The 21,363-nt window shown below is 41.9% G+C and overlaps 1 protein-coding gene across 1 annotated transcript in view; it reads right to left on the reverse strand.

The window, feature by feature from the left end:
* Positions 1 to 624: 624 nt before the first annotated feature.
* Positions 625 to 21,363, reverse strand: part of LOC138610285 (netrin receptor UNC5C-like) — a 211,667-nt gene continuing 190,928 nt past the window's right edge. The window contains exons 11-18 of the mRNA XM_069683018.1: positions 21,028 to 21,163; positions 20,252 to 20,339; positions 17,048 to 17,216; positions 14,633 to 14,866; positions 11,551 to 11,700; positions 11,048 to 11,212; positions 7,560 to 7,738; positions 625 to 5,056 (exon numbers count right to left, since the gene is read on the reverse strand). Coding sequence (XP_069539119.1) covers positions 4,894 to 5,056; positions 7,560 to 7,738; positions 11,048 to 11,212; positions 11,551 to 11,700; positions 14,633 to 14,866; positions 17,048 to 17,216; positions 20,252 to 20,339; positions 21,028 to 21,163 — 1,284 coding nt within the window. The 3' untranslated portion in view covers positions 625 to 4,893. The remainder of the gene's footprint in view (positions 5,057 to 7,559; positions 7,739 to 11,047; positions 11,213 to 11,550; positions 11,701 to 14,632; positions 14,867 to 17,047; positions 17,217 to 20,251; positions 20,340 to 21,027; positions 21,164 to 21,363) is intronic.

Raw genomic sequence — 21,363 nt, forward strand, 5'->3', positions numbered from 1 at the left:
TTGGTACCAGTTAAGATTTTACTCAAATGGTACTAATCCATTCATTTTTAAGTCCATGATAGACTTAACTAAAATATTGTTCCATCAGTGTTGAAGGTGTGGCGGAGATGTTGTGTTTTAAATGCCCTTTTTTCCCCTCTCGAGCCTAATTTAATCCGTACCTACTGTACTCGTCTTTCATCCCGTATAAAGGCTGCCCACTCCCCAGATAAAGTGTTCCACTCACCCACATGGCTGACGCACAGTTTGTGCCGGCTGAGCGAGGTGCATACTAACAAGTCTCTTGGCAGTGCCTCTTAATGTTAAGGCATGCTCTCCATATTTTCTCCTTTTTAAAAAGGAGGCATGCCTCATTACGAGCCACCGGTGCTGCTGAGCACACAGCATGTTAAACAGAGACACCGCGAGGATCTTCTGTTTCCTCTTCAGGCTACTTTTTTTCCAACTGGGTATCGAGTGTAGAACCTGTAAATACGAATTTCACAGAAGAAAGAAAGGATTACAAACCATGCATATCTAATCGTGTTTAACAAGGTGCAGCTCTGACCTGTGAAAGTAGAACATGTGAAAATGCAATAAAGGAGGTCAGTGAAAAAAGCCACCAAAGAGCCAGCTAATTTTCAGCGTTGCTTATAAATATAATTTATTAATTGTCTTAAAAATTCTTTCTTACACTTTGTACAGAAAACAATTAGAGGAGATAGAGAGGCGAGCGTTCAGCGAGTTGAGCAAGAATCATGAAGCGTGCCAGAATCAGCTAAAATGGACCAACACTACCCCGCACTAATCAAATCAAATCACCCCTGATAGTAAAATAAAAATGCACTTACAAGCACTTACAGCTCTAGTTATAGACTTCTATCATGATAACCAATGCCAAGTTTGCATAGTAGACACCGCTTTCACAAAGAAGGAAAGGAACTTAAATAAAAAACTTGAAACATACAAACTAGTATCTAACTGTACTGCTCTTTTTTATAGTCTCAAATTTGCCAAATATAGCTGACAGTACACAACTGTACATACTGCGCATAGAAAATATTTGTACATACTTTGATATCTTAACACTACGTTCTTCATTTTCACATGACGAAGGATCACCTTCTGGAGGCCTGCGTGTGCGCTCCTCGTATGAAAACTCTCAGTCTATCCTGCTGGTAAACTGCAGACTGACACAAGGATCACGTGTGTCCTTGCAAACACTTGATGAAAATCTTTTCTCCTGCATTTGAGCGATAAGAGGTGTTTATGATCACTGTGTGTGAAAGATATTGTCATGACCTTTGGGTTCATCTTTTATTCTGAAACAAACTGAATTAATGGCTTGATGTTCTAGGCTTTTATCCTCAAAATGTACACAAGTCTTCCCTTTTGATTTCCTCTCATCTGACATCAGCAGTTGCATTTGAAAGCATACAAAACATCCACTCCGTCATTTAGCAATACACCTTTTCTAAATTTGGTTAACAAGGCTGTCAGACATCAACACGTCCGCACTTTTGAGGCCCCCAAGTCGCTGTTTTGCATCGATACAAGAGGTCGGATTTTAACTCGCGTATTACCGACCGACCGACCGAACAAAGAAAGAGAAATCGATGCGAGAAATCAATATCTCACGGTTTCCTCCTGTGTGGGCAACCGCAAGATGAAATGTGTCACGAGGAGGAAAGCTCTGACCTTTTGTACCGGTGTTAACTCCTTTGTTTCTCAGCCTTGTTGAGTTTCTTCCAGTATCCTCCTCAGCTTCTCTACACGTGATGTTCAGTTTCATATGACTTCTCTCCACAGTTCAGAATATCTCAACTCCAGTTTAAGAATATTTTACATGTATTCCCTTTTAAACTGAATGTCCCTGTTGCCCTTTACATGGTGAGTTCAAGTCCCCTGGGGCATCTGACAACTACTCAGAAGGAACTAAGAATAAGGCTGTTTTTTCTGTCCTCACAGCTGGCTTGATGGAGTTGCACCTTTTCATCAGACACCGTCAACCTGAGTCAATGCAAACATTTGAAAGCCAGCCTTGGTTCACAATGTTATTCTGCAAAAGACAAATATATTACACTTGATTTTACACGAGCCCCTTCAGTCGGTGTTTTGAAGCTCTGAATCGCAACTTTATCGACAAAGACACCATGAGCTGGAATGTTAGCTGCTGACGGGACGTTGTTTTTAAAAAAGGGCAACTAACTGATATGTTACAGATTTTAACCCCGACACACCAAAAAAAAACATCAACATGAAAAAAACAAATTATATTAATGTATATAAGACAACAATGACCACTGAACAAAAGTATTATGCTAATACAAGGTCATTCAAATGAACATAATAATCATGTATTTACACGTTTCAGACGATACAAAAAAAAGTAAATGCTGTTTTTCTTCAAAAGCCACTGGATGGCGTAAGTGACCAGCGAAGTCACACGTGATCATAAATGACAACACACGTGGCAGATAACACGACTGACAGTCTGTGGTGATGGAACACAGAACGTATGACAGTTATATATATATATATATTTATGTAGGCTATATATATATATATTTTAGTAAATTAAAATATGACAGATAAAATCTGCATTCTGGGTACATTTAGCGGTAATGAATGATACCAGCTGTTTTTAATTCACTATCACATAATACTGTGTATATTAGTGTATTTAAAATACCTGTATTTTCACTTCTAGTTCATCCCTTTTTTTTCCTTTCCCTTTTCTCTGACGTGGATCCTGTCCAGACACAAGCCTTGTCTCTCCATCAGATAAACACCTGGAGACACCTGAAGGTTGTGGTTTCACTAAACGTGGCAGCCATGGGAGCTTCCCACCAAACAGCTCCTCTGTAGGCGGCACCACTGCAGACGGCATGTTAGCACTGGATTTTTGATTAACATGTTGTAGCTTGCAGATCATTGTTTCAATGCTTAACGACTGTTTGTGGTTTAGCGGTTTGCTGGAGTAAAAATAATTACAAGTGACAAAATAATGACTCCTCCTCCTCCTCCAACAAACATGTTATTGTTTGTTAGTATTTTACTGGGCGTGAGCCTGAATAGAGGACAGAGTCTTTGCCTCATTTATCTGTTTATCATAAGTGCAATCGTAAATATACCTCAAAACAGACATTTTCACTGGTTTGTCACCATACGCTATTAAAAATGGCAAAATCAAATTAAGTTTTGTTTTTTTCCTTACAGAAATACCGCATGAATCACAGAAGATCCCACATGGAGAACACAATGCAAAATGAGGAAAAATTTAAATTTGCACAAACCGCTTCCAAAACTACATTTCCCATGTGCAAATTCATGTGTTCCACCTATTTAACATGTGTTCATGCTGCTTATTTAAAGGAGCAATTCTCCCCTGGAAAAAGCCACTGTCAGTCAAAGCTGGTGTTCTCTGTAATCGATAGAAGCAATAATATTAGAAATTGGCGCCATAGCTGTGTAGAAAGTTGTACAAACAGCTCGTGGTTTTGCCCATTCTACATTCCTACAACACCCAGCGTGCATTGCTCCCCTCCCTCTGAAAGGGACGGCTCAGCGAAATACTGGAGTGAAATACTACCGTTTCGCTGCAGGCAATGACTCGGAGAGAATATACCGGTTGATCATCTAAAAAGTCTTCAGGTCTGCAGCCTACAGATTGAGGAAGTTTAGCTGGTTTTTACGTAGTCAGGTGGAGGTTTTCCAGGGCCCAATGGAGAAGCGGATAGCTCCCCATAATAGCATGATAGGAATGAGGTTGAAAATCGGCGAACTGGCCCTTTAACATGTGAAATTTGTGTTTGTTTTCATTAAAGGGTTGCATCCATCAGGACTGTAATCACCTTTGGATTAGAATCTTTAGAGGAGTTACAATTAAAGGCAAGTGGACCACAAGCTCAGCTGCCTTTGACTTAATACGTTTAGCTCTCCTGTGACCTGGACGATTCAATATCTTCATGCATTCTGAAGCCACAAACTTAATGCATAATCCTGCCTTGATGGTTGCTTGTGTTGTATTAACTCTCAGATGTACGTCGCTTTGGACGAAAGCGTCTGCTAAATGAAATTGTAACATTGTAACATGATGTCACGCAAAAAAAAGAAACCCGTTGACATGGGCTTGTTTCTGGACAGGACCCTTTGATTGACTGTGTAGCAAACTCTGTTAGCAGGAAATGATCCACACATATGGACAGCAGAATACATAGAGCGTTCCCTAGGAAACGAATATAAAGACAACAAACTGTACCGGCAAACACGTACAGCCAGGGCTCACAGGAGGAGAGAGGGATTACATCTTTATCTCCCCTCTCTCATTATCTGTTTTCCATCCTGTTCTTACAGATCATCACCTGCGGCTCCTTCCATCATCTTACGTTTACGTCCTCCCTGCCTTTTGTAATCAGTTTAGCTTCTCCCTCTGTTTACTCTTGTCTAACAAAAGACTTACTCTCTTTCGTTTTCCTCGCTCTACCTTCTTCCACTCCTCCGTAATCAGTTTAGCTTCCCTCCCTCCATCATTCTCTTCCATTCCTACAGAGGTTTTCAAGGTCGGTACCTCTGTTTGCTTCTTCTGCTTTGTTCAGTATAAAGTAACAGCAGGAGAACGACTGGCGTTACACCAGACAAGGTCTTTTTTTTTAAGCGCGTGTGTGTGTTTCGTTTCTTCCTGATAGGCTCGGTTTGTGTTGTAAGTTGGGTTTTCTCTCCTTCGGGCCACAAACGACACTGCTCGAATAAACACACACAGATACACACATAGTTCCAACAGCAGCTCGAGTGCTCCTCGTTCTGCGTGTAACCATGTCGACCGCTGCTCTCGCTGCAGCATCAACCGTAGAGAATTCTCGTGTAATCGTCTCCAGAGTTCTGTCATTGTCAGGGTAACCACGCGTTTCTTCGTCAGTGTTCCGCTGTCATGGAGGCGAGGCTGCCGTCATGGCGTCCCATCTCTTCCAGCACAGCGGCCAGTTCGTTTAGGTCTCCGTCAGGGAAGTGCTGTGCCTCCCACAGGTCCAGGATCACACCTGTCGGACTGGACTTGGTGGCAAAGTAGTTCAGGTATCTGCAGAGATCAGGGAGAGGATCAGGGTCAGTTTTATTTCACTGGCATTCTGATGTTTTTATTATTAGACTGTATAATATATCTCGACTCTCAGTCAGCCAACTCGTGTTTGTAACAGTTGAAAATGTTTATCACAGCAGCAGAACACAGCTTGTGTTTGGCGCCTCGGCTCCGACCCCATCACTCCTCACAGATTTATTTTTACATGTAGAAATTTTAGGAGTGATGAGATAATATCTTAAACCCTAAACTAAACTTAAACTAGCTGGAGCCCACAGGTGGATGCTGGGGTGGTGGTGGGGCTGAAAGTATGAGCGCAGTACTGGTTCAGGGCAGCGGTGGCAATGACAGAGCAGAGGTAGGGAAAGTGAAATCAGTGCTCATGTTGCCTGCCTGAACTAGCTTGCAGGCGTCGCCCCATTTTTGTGTGTCTTTAGCCCCTTTCACATATGAACATTTTATAGACAATTTCAGGACATTCAGGTCTTGAAATCTTCCAGAATTGTCTAACATGTGTCTCACAAAGCGGGAGGTTGTCTGTGACAGACAAATCAAAACACTGGTTTTGGTTTAGGTGGTTGGGGGTGCCCTTACCTAAAGGAGGAGGAGTCTTATCCTATAATATCACTACACTATACTATAAGGACATTTATACAAGAGAAGCAAACATTATACTGAACAACCAAGGCAAGCAGTAAAGAGTACGAAGCAGCGAATCTCAGCTCAACCTGACTGATATCACCGCTGTGCCCGCTGGCTTGCCGGTAATGTTCTCAGAACATTACCTGCTGCGTTCACTCATCAGCTCACCACCCCAACTTCACACTGAATTTTTACCAGGGGGCTGACAGGAAAAAAATCTGCATAAAATTGGGGTGAGCAGATTTGGCAAATTGAGTTCACACATACAGCCCTCCCGCACAATATGTGCGTTTTCAGGAGTGTGGTGCATGTGTGAAGGAGGCCTTTGTCTTTATTGGTAGACGTCTAGAACACTGAGTTATACCATTTGTCTTGACTTATAAACAAAAATCTTATATAAATGTAAAGCACTTGCCTGACAATATGGCAACAAAAAATGAATAGGAAACACATAATAGAGAAAAATCCTTGGTTAAGTTCTGACTACAACACGACATATAATGAAACGACTCCACAGGACGGAAAGTGCCAACAAGCTCACAGGCAGACCGGTTTTTATAGCTGCTGAGAGTCAAGTCCACAACAAGTCTGACGCTGAGCCATCTGTGACAACGGTACGAGTGCTGCTTTAGAGGAAAAACCATCAGAGTCGAGTTGTGTGGATAAAGAGAGCCTCTGTGTTCCTCTGTAAATCCTGTGATTGTACTGTTAGCACACTCATCTCTGTCTCTACACCTGAAGTTTCTCCTCTTTTTCCCATATTTTCTCTCACTAACAACTTCTAATAAGCTATTTTTATGACTCTGTTTCTCCTTCTGCGTCTCAGCCTCCATCTGCGTGCAGGATGTGATAAGGGGCAATCTGCTGTTCAGTGAACTCAATAGCTGAGATCCAACTTTTAATGTTTGCACTGAAAAACTGATAAAGAAAAGTGTGGAAATTCACACACAAAGGACCAAAACGTTAACAATTCTACCTTTGTGTGTCTGTGGAAGTGTACACCTCAGTGTTCACTGTTTATATAAAGTCAGTCTGAAAGTTATGTGGGGGGGAGATGGCTCTGAGTCACACTTTGAAGTCAAACAGACGTGACGCAGCGGATACAGGAGCGGTGAGGATAAAAGATGGTTCTTCCTTGTTGGATCATTTTACCGTGCTCCTTCTGAAGAGCAGCTTTTAGCGGAAATGTGGAACTAAACAACAATTTGGCTAGGCGTCCTTTTTTCACCCGCAGATCGGGAATATTCGATGCCCACATTAACAAACTGCATCATGAGCTGGCTGCCCGTCGGGACAATGAGGTGCACTTGTGCCCAATTATCCTCTCAGTGTCTGCTTCTGTCTCGGCGGCTGCTGGTAAGCTGCAGACTGAATCAGAGAGACAAACATCTGGGGATAGAGATGCTAAGGATGCTTACCTGTGAGTCAGATGCAAATAGACTAATGTATCTTTACCGTTTAGGTGCATGGGAGACCAGCAGGACCGCATTTTACTCAAAACTCTACAGGGATGCGTTCAAAATAATAAAATGTGTTGAAATTGAGTCGGAAAACACATTTATAGCAGTTGCATCTGCTGTTGTATCTCTTAGGAGATAAAGTAAGTAATCGATTAAAAAAGATGCACTGATTTAATCTTGCAAAAGTTATTTTTAAATCCACAAATATCGACAAGTATGTCCTATGTTGTCTAAGAGGCGAGACAGGCCACCTTGAAGAGCTGCCATCCTATTTGAGAAGAGTTTTTCTGGCTAAATGATAAAGCAAACCATGCAAAACGCCTGCTGGAAGCATACAGGAAATACATTCTTATAAAGAGTGTGTGTGTGTGTGTGTGTGTGTGTGTGTGTGTTTGTGTCACCTGTCAAGGTTGAGTTTGTGGGCCAGCATCCTCCAGTCGTTGCCTCTTGTCTGCGGTGCATCTAGACTGCCGCACAGCTTCTGTCTGATGGATAGAGGGATGCGGAAGGCGTTGGGCCCGACTAAGGTTGTGATGTTGCTGGCAGGGTCCATCAGGGACGTGTCTATGCACTGGACCTCCTGGACAAACAGAAAGAAACCAACGATGTTAAGGTGATTTATTAAGTTGTGTACATAGACTGTATAAAAAAGATGGTCGACATGACAGCTCCCTAAAAGTGAAGCCAAAACATTTTGAGCGCCCCCTGCTGACTGGCTGCAGTATAGCTCATAAAGCCCGCCTCCTCCATGTTAACAGATGGGACATGAGTCAAACTATAAAATCTAAATACACGCCAAATACATGGTAGTTAGTTCTCATCATGTTGATTTACATCATCATTTCATTTTTCAGACAAGTTTAGTTTAAATTAGTTATTTGATGCTGTAAAAAGGATGATTGACAGCTCTGTTGACAAATGCGGCTCCTGCAGCCGATCTGTTCCTGATTATCAGAGTAGAGGAGGAACGACGAGAGGAGACATGACTAAAACTATCACTACAGTCACCAACACAAGAAGCTGTTCTGCTGTTAAACACGCCGGCGTGCAGGATCCTTGCTGTTTTAACTTTAGTTAAGTGTGTGTTTTGGTTTGCGGAAGTGGCTACAACGGCTCCACCTGCCGATCTCTACTGCGCAGCTCTGTCTCAGTGCAAGATGGCAGCACACGTCACAGGGGCTATTTTGGCTTCAATTTTGTACAATGAGAGCAGATAGAGACGTGTTGTCCATCTATATATACAGTTATTGGTTGTGTAAAGTACAACTACTTCTGCAGTAGAGACGTGGAAATACATGGACATATCTGTGAGAATGCTGCTATGCTGGCAAATATTTCTACCTCAAAAACGTCACCATGTCGGTCCATCTGGCAAAGACTCAGCCGTGTCTCTCTGCTGCTCGTCTTCGGTGTGACCAATTAGAGAAACATCTCTTAATTAATACGAGAGTGAAGCGAACACAAAGATCTAGCGTCTAAGCTCTCTCTCCCTCCTCTCGCTGTCGATCTCTTGTCTCTTTCGAAACTTTCATCCCATTAATCTGCCACTCCTGCGCTGAAAGGAGGCAGCGGCCTAATGAATGTGGCTTGGCAGAGGGAAACAACAACTGCCACTGTTGATGTGAGTGATTACTATTTACTGCGTCTACTTAGCCCCAATTTACAGCAGAAAGCTCTCTGCTGCCGGAGACTGACTGATTGATACAAAGGGACATTTGTGATTCTCAGATGATATAATAAATGCTTTAAACTGATTTCACTTTCCATTGTTCGGCGTGCAGGACACAGCAGGCCGCTCCAGGGTCTATGTTTTTATTTAACACACACACAAAGAGAATATTGCTTGAGCTATTCAGCTCTAATTACCGTCCCTGCCACACTTCTCGTGTAATCATAGTCATTATTTTGTAAGAATAGGTATCGCCTATTTAAAATGGATTACAACTGATCGCTTAAAAAATATTTATTGTTGTGACTATACTGTCATCGCACAAACAGAAGCGCTAATCTTTAATGTGTACTTGTTGCGCAACCACGGCTTTGCCACCCGCCCCTTTAAGAGGCTGTTTGTTTTCGAATGGCAAAATAAAGTAAAAATCACAATAGGAAGAGCAAGATAAATGCAGGATGGGGTAATATGCTTTCCCTCACTGTAGGAAAGTTTAATTTGAAAAGACACAAAGCCCAACATTCTTTGATTAGATCGACACTTGAAAGACAAGTTGTCGATAAGAACCGATGAGTCATTCAGTACTTTGTTCCCTAAGTTGTCTGAGCCCATTAGACTTGGCAGAAAACCATCAAATGTTTACTAATCACATTTATGACTTTATATAAATTCAGTGCAGCAGCATGTTCCGGCTGCTTCTTCAGTTAAAGTCAACAATAAAAGAAGCTCGTCTGCATCTGTAAACAGAAATGTCAGCTTTGGGCTGGAGGATGATTGTACCTCCAGACATCAGCCAATATTAGTGTATCACAGACATTTCAAAGTAAATTGGTAATGGTGTGTGTTCGGGATGATAAGTAGCATCTGAAGAACCGAAAAGTTTGAGAAAGTTCAACTTTGTAATTACAAATTCTTTCCACCTGAACTCGTTTATTCCTCAGCTGTAAATCAGTTCACATCTTTGTCAGAACTACAAAACAAAAACAACTTATTTATTCAATTTTACAGAAAATGTTACTTACACTTTTACTTTTAGGTAATGAAATGATTATTTACAAATAAACCATTACCAGCTTCTTTCAAAGCCAAATATTATTGTATGAATTGGCCTTTAAAATGTTGTAGTCCGATAATCTTGATATAAAAGTGCTGCCAAGAAAAGTGGTGATATAAAAGGGGTGAAACTATGATGAGCTCTGAAATGCCATACTATACTAGCAGTACGTACTGATTTGGCCAACATGTAGTATGCAGTATGCAGACAAAAGCTAAATGTGCAGTATGCCAAAAAACCCCGGATGTCGTACTGATAATCTCCAGTATGCATCCGACCAGTCTACCTCGCCTACTGTATCCCACAATGCAAAGCGCTGGAAAGTCACAGCGGCGCTTTAGCTAAAGAAGCAGCGGTTATTGTTTACTTCTGCCCAGCGTAGCATACTGCAAAATGAATTTCAAAAGCTCCTCCATATTACATACTACCGCAGAACGCAGTATGCAGTATATACCATGTAGTATGTAGTATAGTAGTCATAGACTGTATAAAAAGATGGACGACATGTCAGCTCCCTAAAAGCGAAGCAAAAAGATCTCTATCGCCCCCTCAAACTCCACTTGGTGTGCTGTTACAGACCTCGACTGTCATTCGCATGTCCTCAGTGACCAACGCTGGGTGACTAAAGAAATATGTGCAACTCAGCCTGCTGATAAAACTACTCCTCTGTGTGCAGTAAAACAAACTTGGTGGTTAAACAAGGGTTAAAAAAATCTGAAGTGTGATGCTATGAACCGTGAACACCACGGGAGAATTCAGAGCAGTGACATACCAAAAGTACTGTCTGACCTTCGACCAAAAACACACACACACACAGACACACACATTCAGTGACTGGTTACATGGGCTAGCAAAATCAAAGAGGAGCTATTCCGCTCCTGTTATGTGACCCTTTAGCCCCTGCATGAATGATTGAACAGAGTCACAGAAGCGTGGCAGGAAGCCTGACTGTCTGACAGACAGAGAGAAACTTAGTGACTTTAGGACCTTTACAGCAGGAAGTAAGAAGTCAGTGGAAGGATGTAAAAGGAACCGCTCTCTCTCTATGTGACTGTGTTAAAAACTTTCACCTGCAGTTTTCTTACGGATACCAACAATAACCAATACAAAAGAGTGTCTGTTTAGATGTGTCTACATTTATATATATATATATATATATAACTCACCTCCTCCAGTGTGTTGCTGAGCTGAAAGATCTGTCCCTCTCCTTCCACCTGCCGCACACACAGCTTGCAGCTGATCTCTGTGGTGGCCGGGCTCAGTCTCTCCAGGGTGAAGGTGCAGTGGAGAGTTCTCTGGCTGCTGCTCCACACCTGGTAGAAAGGGATCTCCTGGAAAGTAAACAAAGTACCGTTTAAATGTCAAGCAGGGAATCGGACTGGTTAAAGTTTTCTCATATTGCAAAATCTTTTGCTAATGTTGAATCCTCATGAGGTGCTTAGCAAGTACTTTGGTTTTTAGTAACTTTTATTATTCATGAGATTTCAACTCTATTTAACTCTAGACCAAAGCTTTACACACACAACACTGAGCCGAGCTGCTAGTGTGGCAACGATCACACACAGCCTCACCACACTTTATCCTTGTTTGGCTACATGTAAGAAGCACTATAAACGCTTACATTTGCTACAGTAATGTGTCTTTAAGAGTACGTGTATGCGCCTCTCACCTGATACTTCGCGATGAGTTTGCTCTTCCAGTGTGTGTGTGGCACGTCGTGGATCGACAGTCTCAGATTGTGTGTGCTGTCTTTAAAGTTCAGAGTCTTTGGCTCATCCAGAAGCTTCCCTCCCATCTGGGTCTCCATCTGAAGAACCTCCTGCAACCAAACACCACAACAAAAGAACATCAAACACTCCAAATGTCCTCCTCAGGTTTACTTCTACTAAATATTGCTCAGTGAACCAGTGATTCAGCCTGAAGGATTCCAAAGTAACCGGAGATTATTCCTTCTTGATTGTTGCCTTGAAGCACCAGAACATACGAAACACATGACAGCTCTCATCCAGATATCATGATGAATCTTCTTATTCCCTGGATTTAAGCAAAGCTTGGCTCTGCTAACTGCACAGAACTGAGGAGAGACATTAAGATGCTCAATAAAAACCTTGATTAATAATGCACCGGTAGTCAGAGTACTGCTGTTGTGAGATGAGGGAAATGAAGCGTATCTTAAATGCGCGACAGTAGAATTAAATTACTTTAACTGACTCTGGAAGATGACCTCAAAGAATCCTATTACGTCTGAGAATAATCCCAGAAAGTTCAACTGAATTCTGATTATGTATTTTACAGCCTTTTTGCGAGCATGTCAATACTACTGTCAAAACGTTTCCCTTCACAGCTTGAAGGATACTGTAAGATCTTCATCAATATGTCATGTTTTGTTTCATTTAATATCCTAGATTCAATCAAAACTGGTTGATGGAAAACAGATTTTAATGCATTTGATGATCTTTGCTCATTTCCTGAACCTAAAAGCAGCAGGACATTTCACTTTGCTGTGCTGCAGCTGTTTTAATAAAACATTGCACACATGCTCCTGTGGGGATTTAAGCTCATCCTTTCCAAATTGACTTCTGTATATAAAGTAAGCCCACACCGAGAGAGAACTATCTGTGCCCTACAGACACACTGCATGCATAATGATAAACACACATATTGATAACATCAACGTATTTACAGGCTTTTGAACTGCATAAGTATAGTTAAATGAACAAATGAACACACACACACACACAGTTATTTTCTGATGGAGGAATACGTTATCAGTATGACTTCTGATGCCTCCTACAACCTTTTCTAAATAATCAATTCCTCCTTCCATCATCTTCCTACGCTGCAGCTCTACTGTAGATACAGAGCGGAGACCTCCCCTTTGAAACCCCGACCGATCAATTATACTACACAAAGCCTCCATCATTAAAAAGTCCACCTCTGAACTTTGTTTTCGAGCAGCAAACGCTTGTTTGAAATGATAAAGCCGAGTGTGCTCTGTGTTTGTGTGAGCGCGCGCATGGCCGTGTGCCACGCTGACACTTGACTTATCATCGCTCGCATAAATTAGCAGCGTTAATCTCCCGTATCAGATGGTCCCTCCAGTGCTCCGGGTCTGTTTGAATTCTAAAGCATCGTTATTTTGACATTGCTTGACCCTGTTTTGTTTACAGCTTCTCAGCTCATTTCCAGAAAGACTAAAGGTGAAAGAAACTTCTATTTATGATTCCCAAAAATCTCTTTTATTCAAACTATTATATGTTGTATTTCAAATGCAAATGAGCAGTTAAAGCACGGGTGGTCAAAGAGAGAACAAAAGCCCTCACAGGACTGCAGAACACAATAAAGAACTCAGCCAAAAATACCACACACCTCTTCCTTACCTGCACTGTTATTCAGGACACTGGAAAAACTTCACTGAGGATACATACTGTATTGTATGTCCTTTTGTGTGAGCACTTATAGGTTCATTCTATAGGCCATATTCACAAGGTGGCCATGTTTCTCTGATGTCACACTCAGAGTTGGTAGACATGTAAATGTTGTCGAACAACAAAAGACAAAAGACAATGGATGGTGGATTTCTGGTCAGACACCAGCCAAGCTCAGATCCCATCGGCTATAGTGTGACGACGATATAGGCTTTGGGGACAACAGTGAATGTGCCGGGCGTGTAGCCAGCGGTTAGCATAAACAACTTCCAACTTCCTCTTCTGCGTGCTGCATTGTTTACAGAAAAATAACCCGTTTTCTTGTGATTTTCTTTAGTTAACAGATCTTACCTTTGCTGAAATTTCAACATCATGATGCAGATTAGTAACAAGTCAAAATGAAGCTTTGTCAGGTCTGTCCTCAGGAGGAGAAGAGAACTACTTTAAAATGCTCGTTTGTTGAACGGAGGTCAGATGGATCATTTCTGAAGCATTCGAGGAAGTCGGGAAACCTCAACGTTAAACGGCTTTCATGACACAGCGTCAAGGGAATTTATTTCTAATTTTAGATTTACAACAGATTGTTCGCTGAACTTACATGCAGATGTCTGTTTATAGAGATTAATAAGAAGCTAAATTGTTAGATAGTCAGATAGCCACTGATGGGAGCTGGGATGTCATTACCGCGGATTACGTTCCGCCTGGTTTTGCTCTCCTCACGGACTGTTTTTCCTGCGTATGCCGCAGCCTGCTGATACGTGATTGGTCAATATTACTCGGACTAAAAGTTTAGTACAAATCCTTAAATCCACGTCCCTGCCTACATTTCTATGTAGAACCTGTTAATAGAGATTAGACAACAGCTAATGTTAGCATTCAACCATTTCCTGGCTAATGTTAGCTAGGACGTTGCTACATGCTAAGAATATCGTTTGATAATGTTACGTTATAGGATAGGAATAAATTCTGAGCTAATGTTAATGTTAGCTAAAAAGCACTTTGATGCTAACTTTAGCTGTGTAAAGTTAGCATTAATGTTTAGCTCTTTAGCTACATAATTTAACTTGACATAAGCTATGTCCTGAGGTTTCACCAGATTTTCACTGTCCTGCTGCTTATTAACAAAGACGCAGTTAAACAATTACAATTTGTCAGATTTCCCTCCAATTATTCGACAAACAACCTCAGTAGGATGACATTACAACAACATTTGAACTCCCCATCCTGAGCGTGACGTCAGGGGAAGATGGCCTCCATGTGAATACAGTGAAAAAGCAAGTTAACAAAATAATTCTGGGGGCTGATTCAGTTTCAGTACTTCACCTTGAGTGCATCCTGTGTGTCATCCAGACAGTAGACCCTGATGTGATAGTCCAAAGTTGTGCAGGAGACGGGTCCGAACACGGCCAGGTTGAGCCTCTTGGCGGCTGCCTTGCAGACTGACTGTCCCACCAGGCAGTACGTCCCCAGTGTCTCTGTTAGGATGTGACACGCCTCCGAGTCCATCTGCACGTAGCAGGGCGTGGTGAAGTTCTCCTCTCCCACTACGACCACATCCTGAAAGAATAATATGCAAACACACACACACATATTTTAGACTTACGAGTGTAAAGCTGGATCTGTGATGGGCGGGTTAGAGGACATCTCTATACTTTTAAGTAGGCGAACTATTCTTTTTATTTACACCTCTTTGCATAGATGATTTGATGTTTTCAAAGCACACTCAGCATTTCCCTCGTTTGTTTCACAATAAAATACCATCCAGGGGTTTAGGAGCATAATTCCCGTCCATTACCACAGGACTTTTATTTTGAAAGAACAAAAATATGTAGAATTAGTTTTAAAGAAATAGTGTATTACAACAGAATTTCTGTTTAAATAACACCATATGATTGAGATGATGGATGACAAACTGTGGACGTGTAGATTATTCTGTTTTTCTTTTCCTTTTATTTACTTCCAGGCTTTTATTTGTTTGTACGGACTGCTTTTTAGTGATACCTGAGCCTTATTTGAATGCTGGCTGTTTTTGTGAATTTACAGGCATTAAGCCACACTCTTTCTGTTAACATAACCCGACTGGACCTGCATTTGGAAGCATTCCCACTAATGCAAACAGACTGTGAGTAAGCAGGTTGTGTTTTCTAACGGATGCATTCCTCTGCTGCGGTAAACACCACTGATGTGTGACAAGCTGTGCTAACTATAAAGAAGTCGTTGTAGAGCAGAGGAAAGCCAAACTGCAAATCAGATTATTTAAATAAGACAATAAACTTTTGTGTTAGTCTTTTAATTCCTCTTGGAAACAGCTACATGAGATTCGATTCTCCACACTGTGGCCTCCTCTGTTCGCGTTCTCTTGATTGAAATGTTAATGCGTGTCTGCTTGTACATATGACTTCTGCAAGCAAATGAAGGTGTCCATTAGGAGATAACACTTTTGGTGCTGTTGCGTGTGAAGTGTGTCCAATCCCTCTGTGATCATCTGCTGGATGTTGCTCATATCTTTGTGCAGCTCTGTGTCACAGCCTGAGTTAAAATCCATACGTCTCTCCGGGTTCAGCGGGGATGCTCAGGCACACTCCGCTCTTCTTATATAGGTGCTCAACCTTTAATTAGTCGTGCACGTATCTGTGTTTGCGTGCGTGACCGTGAGTAATCGCGTGTGTGGATGCAGGCAAAGATCGGCTCTATAGGTACATGTGTGATCCACATATTGAGCTCTGAATCACAGTTCATGTGGAGTTGTGTTCCTGCAGATGAGCCAGCCAAATCAATACTAAGAGGTAGGGAAGCAATATGGTATGAATCTGTTATTACTGGTAATCACAGCCGTGGCTGCTCCCCCCTGATGTGAGGGGAATTCAATTACCTCCCTCTGCCTGTTTTTGGGGAAAACTTTCAGATGGGAAATGGATGTTCTACTGCAATAAGAGGAAAACAAATCGACTTCCTGATGAAATTCCACTTTTCATTTTTCCTCGTCTTTACCCACTCTGCACCCAACCCTTTCCGTCTGTCTCTCTCTTTCTCTCTCTCGCTCACACATACACACACAGAATCTTATGCATGGCTAATTGTGCAGGGACATTGTGTTGAGCTGTGATAAGCAACAGAAGACAGCATACGGAGGGCTTGTAGACACAGTGATGCTGCAAGACAGCCTTATCACCCACACCCACGCACAACACCCCCCCCCCCCCACACACACACACACGCTGATACAGAAACAGACATACACACGCACACCACAACAGATTGCTGAGGTAGAGACTTCACGCTGAGAGACATGGGAGGAGGGAAGGAGAGAGAGAAGGGAAGAGAAAAAGGAGGGATGGAAACATAAGAAGAAAGATGAGAGAAGGGGACGACGGCAGGAGCATAACAAATTGCTTCTGATAGGAGTCTTCAACCCCCTGCTCGTCTACTCGCCTGTAGGCACTTTATGTTTACTGAATTTTCTCTCCTTTTATTCCTCCTTTCCTCTCCCTCTCTCACCACATGTGTGAATACATAACGCAGGCTATTCTTCTGGGCGAGGACGAGAAAGTATGTGTGCATACATGCGCCGTGTGAGTCATACTGTGCCATGACTGTGTGATTAATTAGTTACATGTTTTTTGTATCTGTGCGTCTTTGAATAAATGTTGATCACTATTTTTTGGAGCAGATTACCCTGGAGGTTAAAATGTGGAATCCAACATACTTATGACACACAAACACAAAAGACGCGCTCACCTCCCACTCTCCCATGGCCAGTTGGTTCTTCAGCTGTATCAGCCAGTCTTCCTGCACGTTGTCAGCACAGTGGTGGATGGTGAGGATCACTGGTCTGGTCAGCAGGGCTCCGGGAGGCCCACAACTCACCACCGGGCTCAGCACGGTCTGGATGTCCTCGACCGGGGGTCTGGAAAACACAGATAACACCGAGCTGAAATGATTCTTTAGAATGGAGCGACAGGAGGGCGGCACTGTGACCTGCCACACATCGGTGACAGCATCAACTGCAGAGAGCGGTATTGATTTCACTTGCGGTGTCGCTTATTTAGTCGTAACGTTCAGATATGGTAATAATAAAGGAGACAGGTGGGATGTTAGAGTGAGACAGACGAGCTCAGAGTGCTGTAGAAGAGACAATCAGACAACAAAACAGATCAGAGCGGGGCAGCACAGATTCAATCAGAGGATGATTAGTGGAGTCAGTGGGGCCTCAGCTGGAGTCAGAAGCTCACAGCTCATGGTCACAGACTCTGCTTCTTTTCACAGCAAACTCAAGTATTGGAAACTCCAAGCACTTGATAATTTATGTATGTTACATACAGGATTATAAATGCAGACATTTTAGTTCGGCGTCATGGCTTTACGGAAGAAGTATTATTTTCTGAGCTTCGAGAACTTTGAGTCTATTAAGTCCACAATATCTTCAAGAAGAGATTGTACTCTTTTTGGCAGTAAACTCTCTCTGTGAAAGCCAAAACTTAGTGAAACACCCGGCCAGTGGACAAAAAGAGTTGTGCTTCCAACTACAGCTTTATATTCAAACTGCAAAATCTGCTAAAAGCTGCTCAAATCTGAAGCCACTGTCTTTATTAATCCCATGTCCTCTCTTTAATTAGTCTGACATGTGCTTGTTTCTCTAACTTTATATTCAAGTCTTGTGTCGTTGTCTAGTTTGTTTAGAGCTATATTTTGTTACTACGGATGTTTTAACTATGACCCTGAACTGCAAATAAAACTGAAAATTAGCTTTACGTTAACTTTGGGACAATACACCAAAGGGTTACACCCATGTTTATTATTGTATATAGTCCCCTTTTCAAATAAAATAAATATATAAAAAAAATAGTGGATGTTTAATTATAAAAAGGGAACTCTATGGGGTGCTGGTTTAACTCAGTAGAGCGGGCGCGCCATGTTCAGAGGCTACAGTCCTCAAAGCACTGACTGCAGGCTCGACTCCCGGTCTGCCGATCATTCGGTGCATGTCATCCCTCACTCTCTACTCCCCACATTTCCTGCCTCTCTTCAGCTCTCATATCAATTAAAGGCAAAAAGCCAAAAACTCTATGAGTATTTATTATTTATAAGCCTTCCTCATGAGTAAATTAAAAGTCTAAACAACAGTAAACATGCGTATGAAAGCTCCCGTGCTCTCCTGTGTAATCCATAATTCCTCACTCATGTTGCAGATTTTTATTGACTTAGCAGCAGCCCGTACAGTCAGAGCAGATGGATTTAAATTTTAACAGTGATTTTTTTCTGCTCACCTTGTGTCAGGGGGCACTAATCCAGAGCAGTATGATCGATCCAGCTGCTGGAGCTCATTATTGACTCGTGAAGAGTTCACATGAGCGGGCGAAGCTAACACATGCAAACAACATTATTCAAACTGTAACAGCACCCTCTGACTCTCCTAATGCGGGGGGGTCAACGCTTAATAAATTACAGCGCTAACAGTTTGTGTTGTTATGTATCTTTTATCACACAAATCGAGTGAATAGATGTTTTAAGTTGTGCATGCTGGGAAACGGACACCTGAGGGTTACATCCTAATCAGCTAAACCACATGATTCTGGCTCGGCAAGTGTTGCAGAGGGAAGTCAATGTAGCTATGTGAGTTTTGCCAGCCAGGTATTGACTGAGATGAAGACAGAGGACAGAGAAGAGGTTTGACTCTTAGAAATACTGTAGCACACTGCAGGGGGGATAATTCTTATTGACTGCTATCGATCAGGGAGAAGCTACAAAGGATGCATGGGAGAAAAAATATGTGAACAAGTGTCCTGAAAGTGAGGTCATACAGAGGTTTGAAAGAGTTAGTTCAGCTAAATTATTGAAGAACAGATTTCTTAAGCTTCCCCATGTGGTCTCCAGCCTCCGAGACACTTTTAGGGTTTTTTAGAGACAGTTTTAGAGATACCAACATTATGCTGCCCCTGCTGAAGTGCAATGAACGGGATTACAATTTAGTTTGCAGCGCTCACTACTTTAAGACCTTTTTATAAAAGAAAGCAAGAACATTATTTGAACACATTTGCCAGCACAGACATTATTTGACATCATTTCATTTACTGAGAGCCAAAGCAGAGAAAACCAGCAAATTAAATCCTGACTTTTCCTTTTAAATCTTAACAGTCTGAAAACAAATATATGCATTTTGAGATTGCTTTCCATTTGCATGCACATACATCCACACGCTGCAGGTATTTGGGGGTTTCACCCTATTAGACAACATCTGGAATATCGAAATGTTCTCCCACAGAGAGCGAGCCTCACCTTGCTTGTGCACAGGGTTTGGGAATTAAGGCTTATAGTACATGTAACAGGATTACTGTAATCCCAAATAACCACTAATCTGTTAGTTACTGCGGAAACAGTGAACTCTTTGCTTCGGCTGTCAAAAGCTTGGAGTTTGTTTTATGGATCTATGAAATGAAGTGAAAAATATGTTGACGTTAGTTTCACACATCTTAAAATACAGGGTTTTAGGGGCTCTACATCACACTGAGTATTTCATTTGGTAAACATAGATTAACGATGTAAATTCTGTGGATTACTTTACAGATTATACGGCTAAGTAGCTGATTATTACCGTGTTGATGTTCCGCAATAATCTGCTCAACTCTGCTACTGAAGAATGTTAATTCAGGCGCTAATATAGAAAATCTGTAGCATCAACTGACCTCTGCTGAATGAATCACTAAGAGAAGGAGTGCAAAGATACACTATAAATAATAATGAGTCATCCCTTGCTGTGCATCCTAAGCCCGTGTCACACTGTGAAAGCCTCCCCACGCAACCATACAAACAAGTCTGAGGAGCCGCTGCCCAGGAGAAAGACCGACAGGTACAGACAAAGAAAAACAAGGAGAACAAAAACATCACGGAGGGAGACGCAGAGATGATGAGAAAAAAGGAGCGACGGAGGGAGAGAAAACTTACTTCAAGCTGTCCTTCCTGTGCACAGTCACATACATCTCATACACCCGGCCCTGAGGAACGGCGCCCGCTGGAACCAACAAGCTCACACCTGCAGGCGGCAGGAAGCAGAAATAATGAGATCATTTCTGGATTTATTCATTAAATAATGAACACCTGAATTATTGAATGTCCAACCCATTATCACTTTATTATTATGATTAACTATTGAATCATATTTTTTTAAAGGAAACCCATGTAAGACTTCCTCTTGAATATATCATCAAGTGAATTGTGCTGCAATGTTTTATAGCTTCTAAGAGCTGCTTCCTATCAGCAGGCTACATTATTCATTATTTTGCTCTGCCCACTGCTTTTAAATCCTAACATGAGTCTACTGAAAGTTTTATCTCGTCTAAAACTAGGTAGCTGGAACATCCCAAGGCTAGTGTCTGCATTATGTTGACTACAGCTCAATACACTCACTTTCTGTGGTCAACTTTCAGCACAGGAAACGTACTGATGCTCAAATCTATAAAGTTTCTGTCTGAATTTTGGTAACGGTTTCACTTTTTATAATAAAAAGTTGTTGGAAATTCAAACTTTTATTTTACCATTAAATGAAAGACATCATCGTGTGATCAACCCAATACAAAGGTGGTTATCCAGGAAATGTTTGGTGCTTTTTGTCCTTTCAGAGCACAGTACAAAAATCTCCAATGGCTGCTGCATCATCTGTAGACACCCAGTTTATGATTAGGAGTGTGAAGGAGTCTGTTGGGTGTGTTCGGAAAGTTTACCAGAGTTGGGTACGATGAGGTGTCCTCCCTGGTTGTTGAAGGATCCGTGAGCGGTACAGGAAGGGTCTCGTGTTCGGGCCAAGCTCTGGTTGCGAAAGTTCATGGTGTCGCTGTTATCCAACAGAGACTGAGTTACCTGGGGAATGACAAGACGACAAAGATTACTCACGATACAATACTCGATGCGATAAAATCACGTATCGCGATTGTGCGATAATTTATGTATTGTAAGACAATCATATAATGATACATCACAATTAAGTGAAGAACACAAAATGACGTTTGCACAAACTGAGATAAACAATGACGCGTTGACTCAAGCTGGCAGGGAGATCT

Source organism: Semicossyphus pulcher, unplaced genomic scaffold (assembly GCF_022749685.1).
Source record: "Semicossyphus pulcher isolate SPU_LCO1_2020_fin unplaced genomic scaffold, fSemPul1.0.p SCAF_6, whole genome shotgun sequence".
NCBI lineage: Eukaryota > Metazoa > Chordata > Actinopteri > Labriformes > Labridae > Semicossyphus > Semicossyphus pulcher.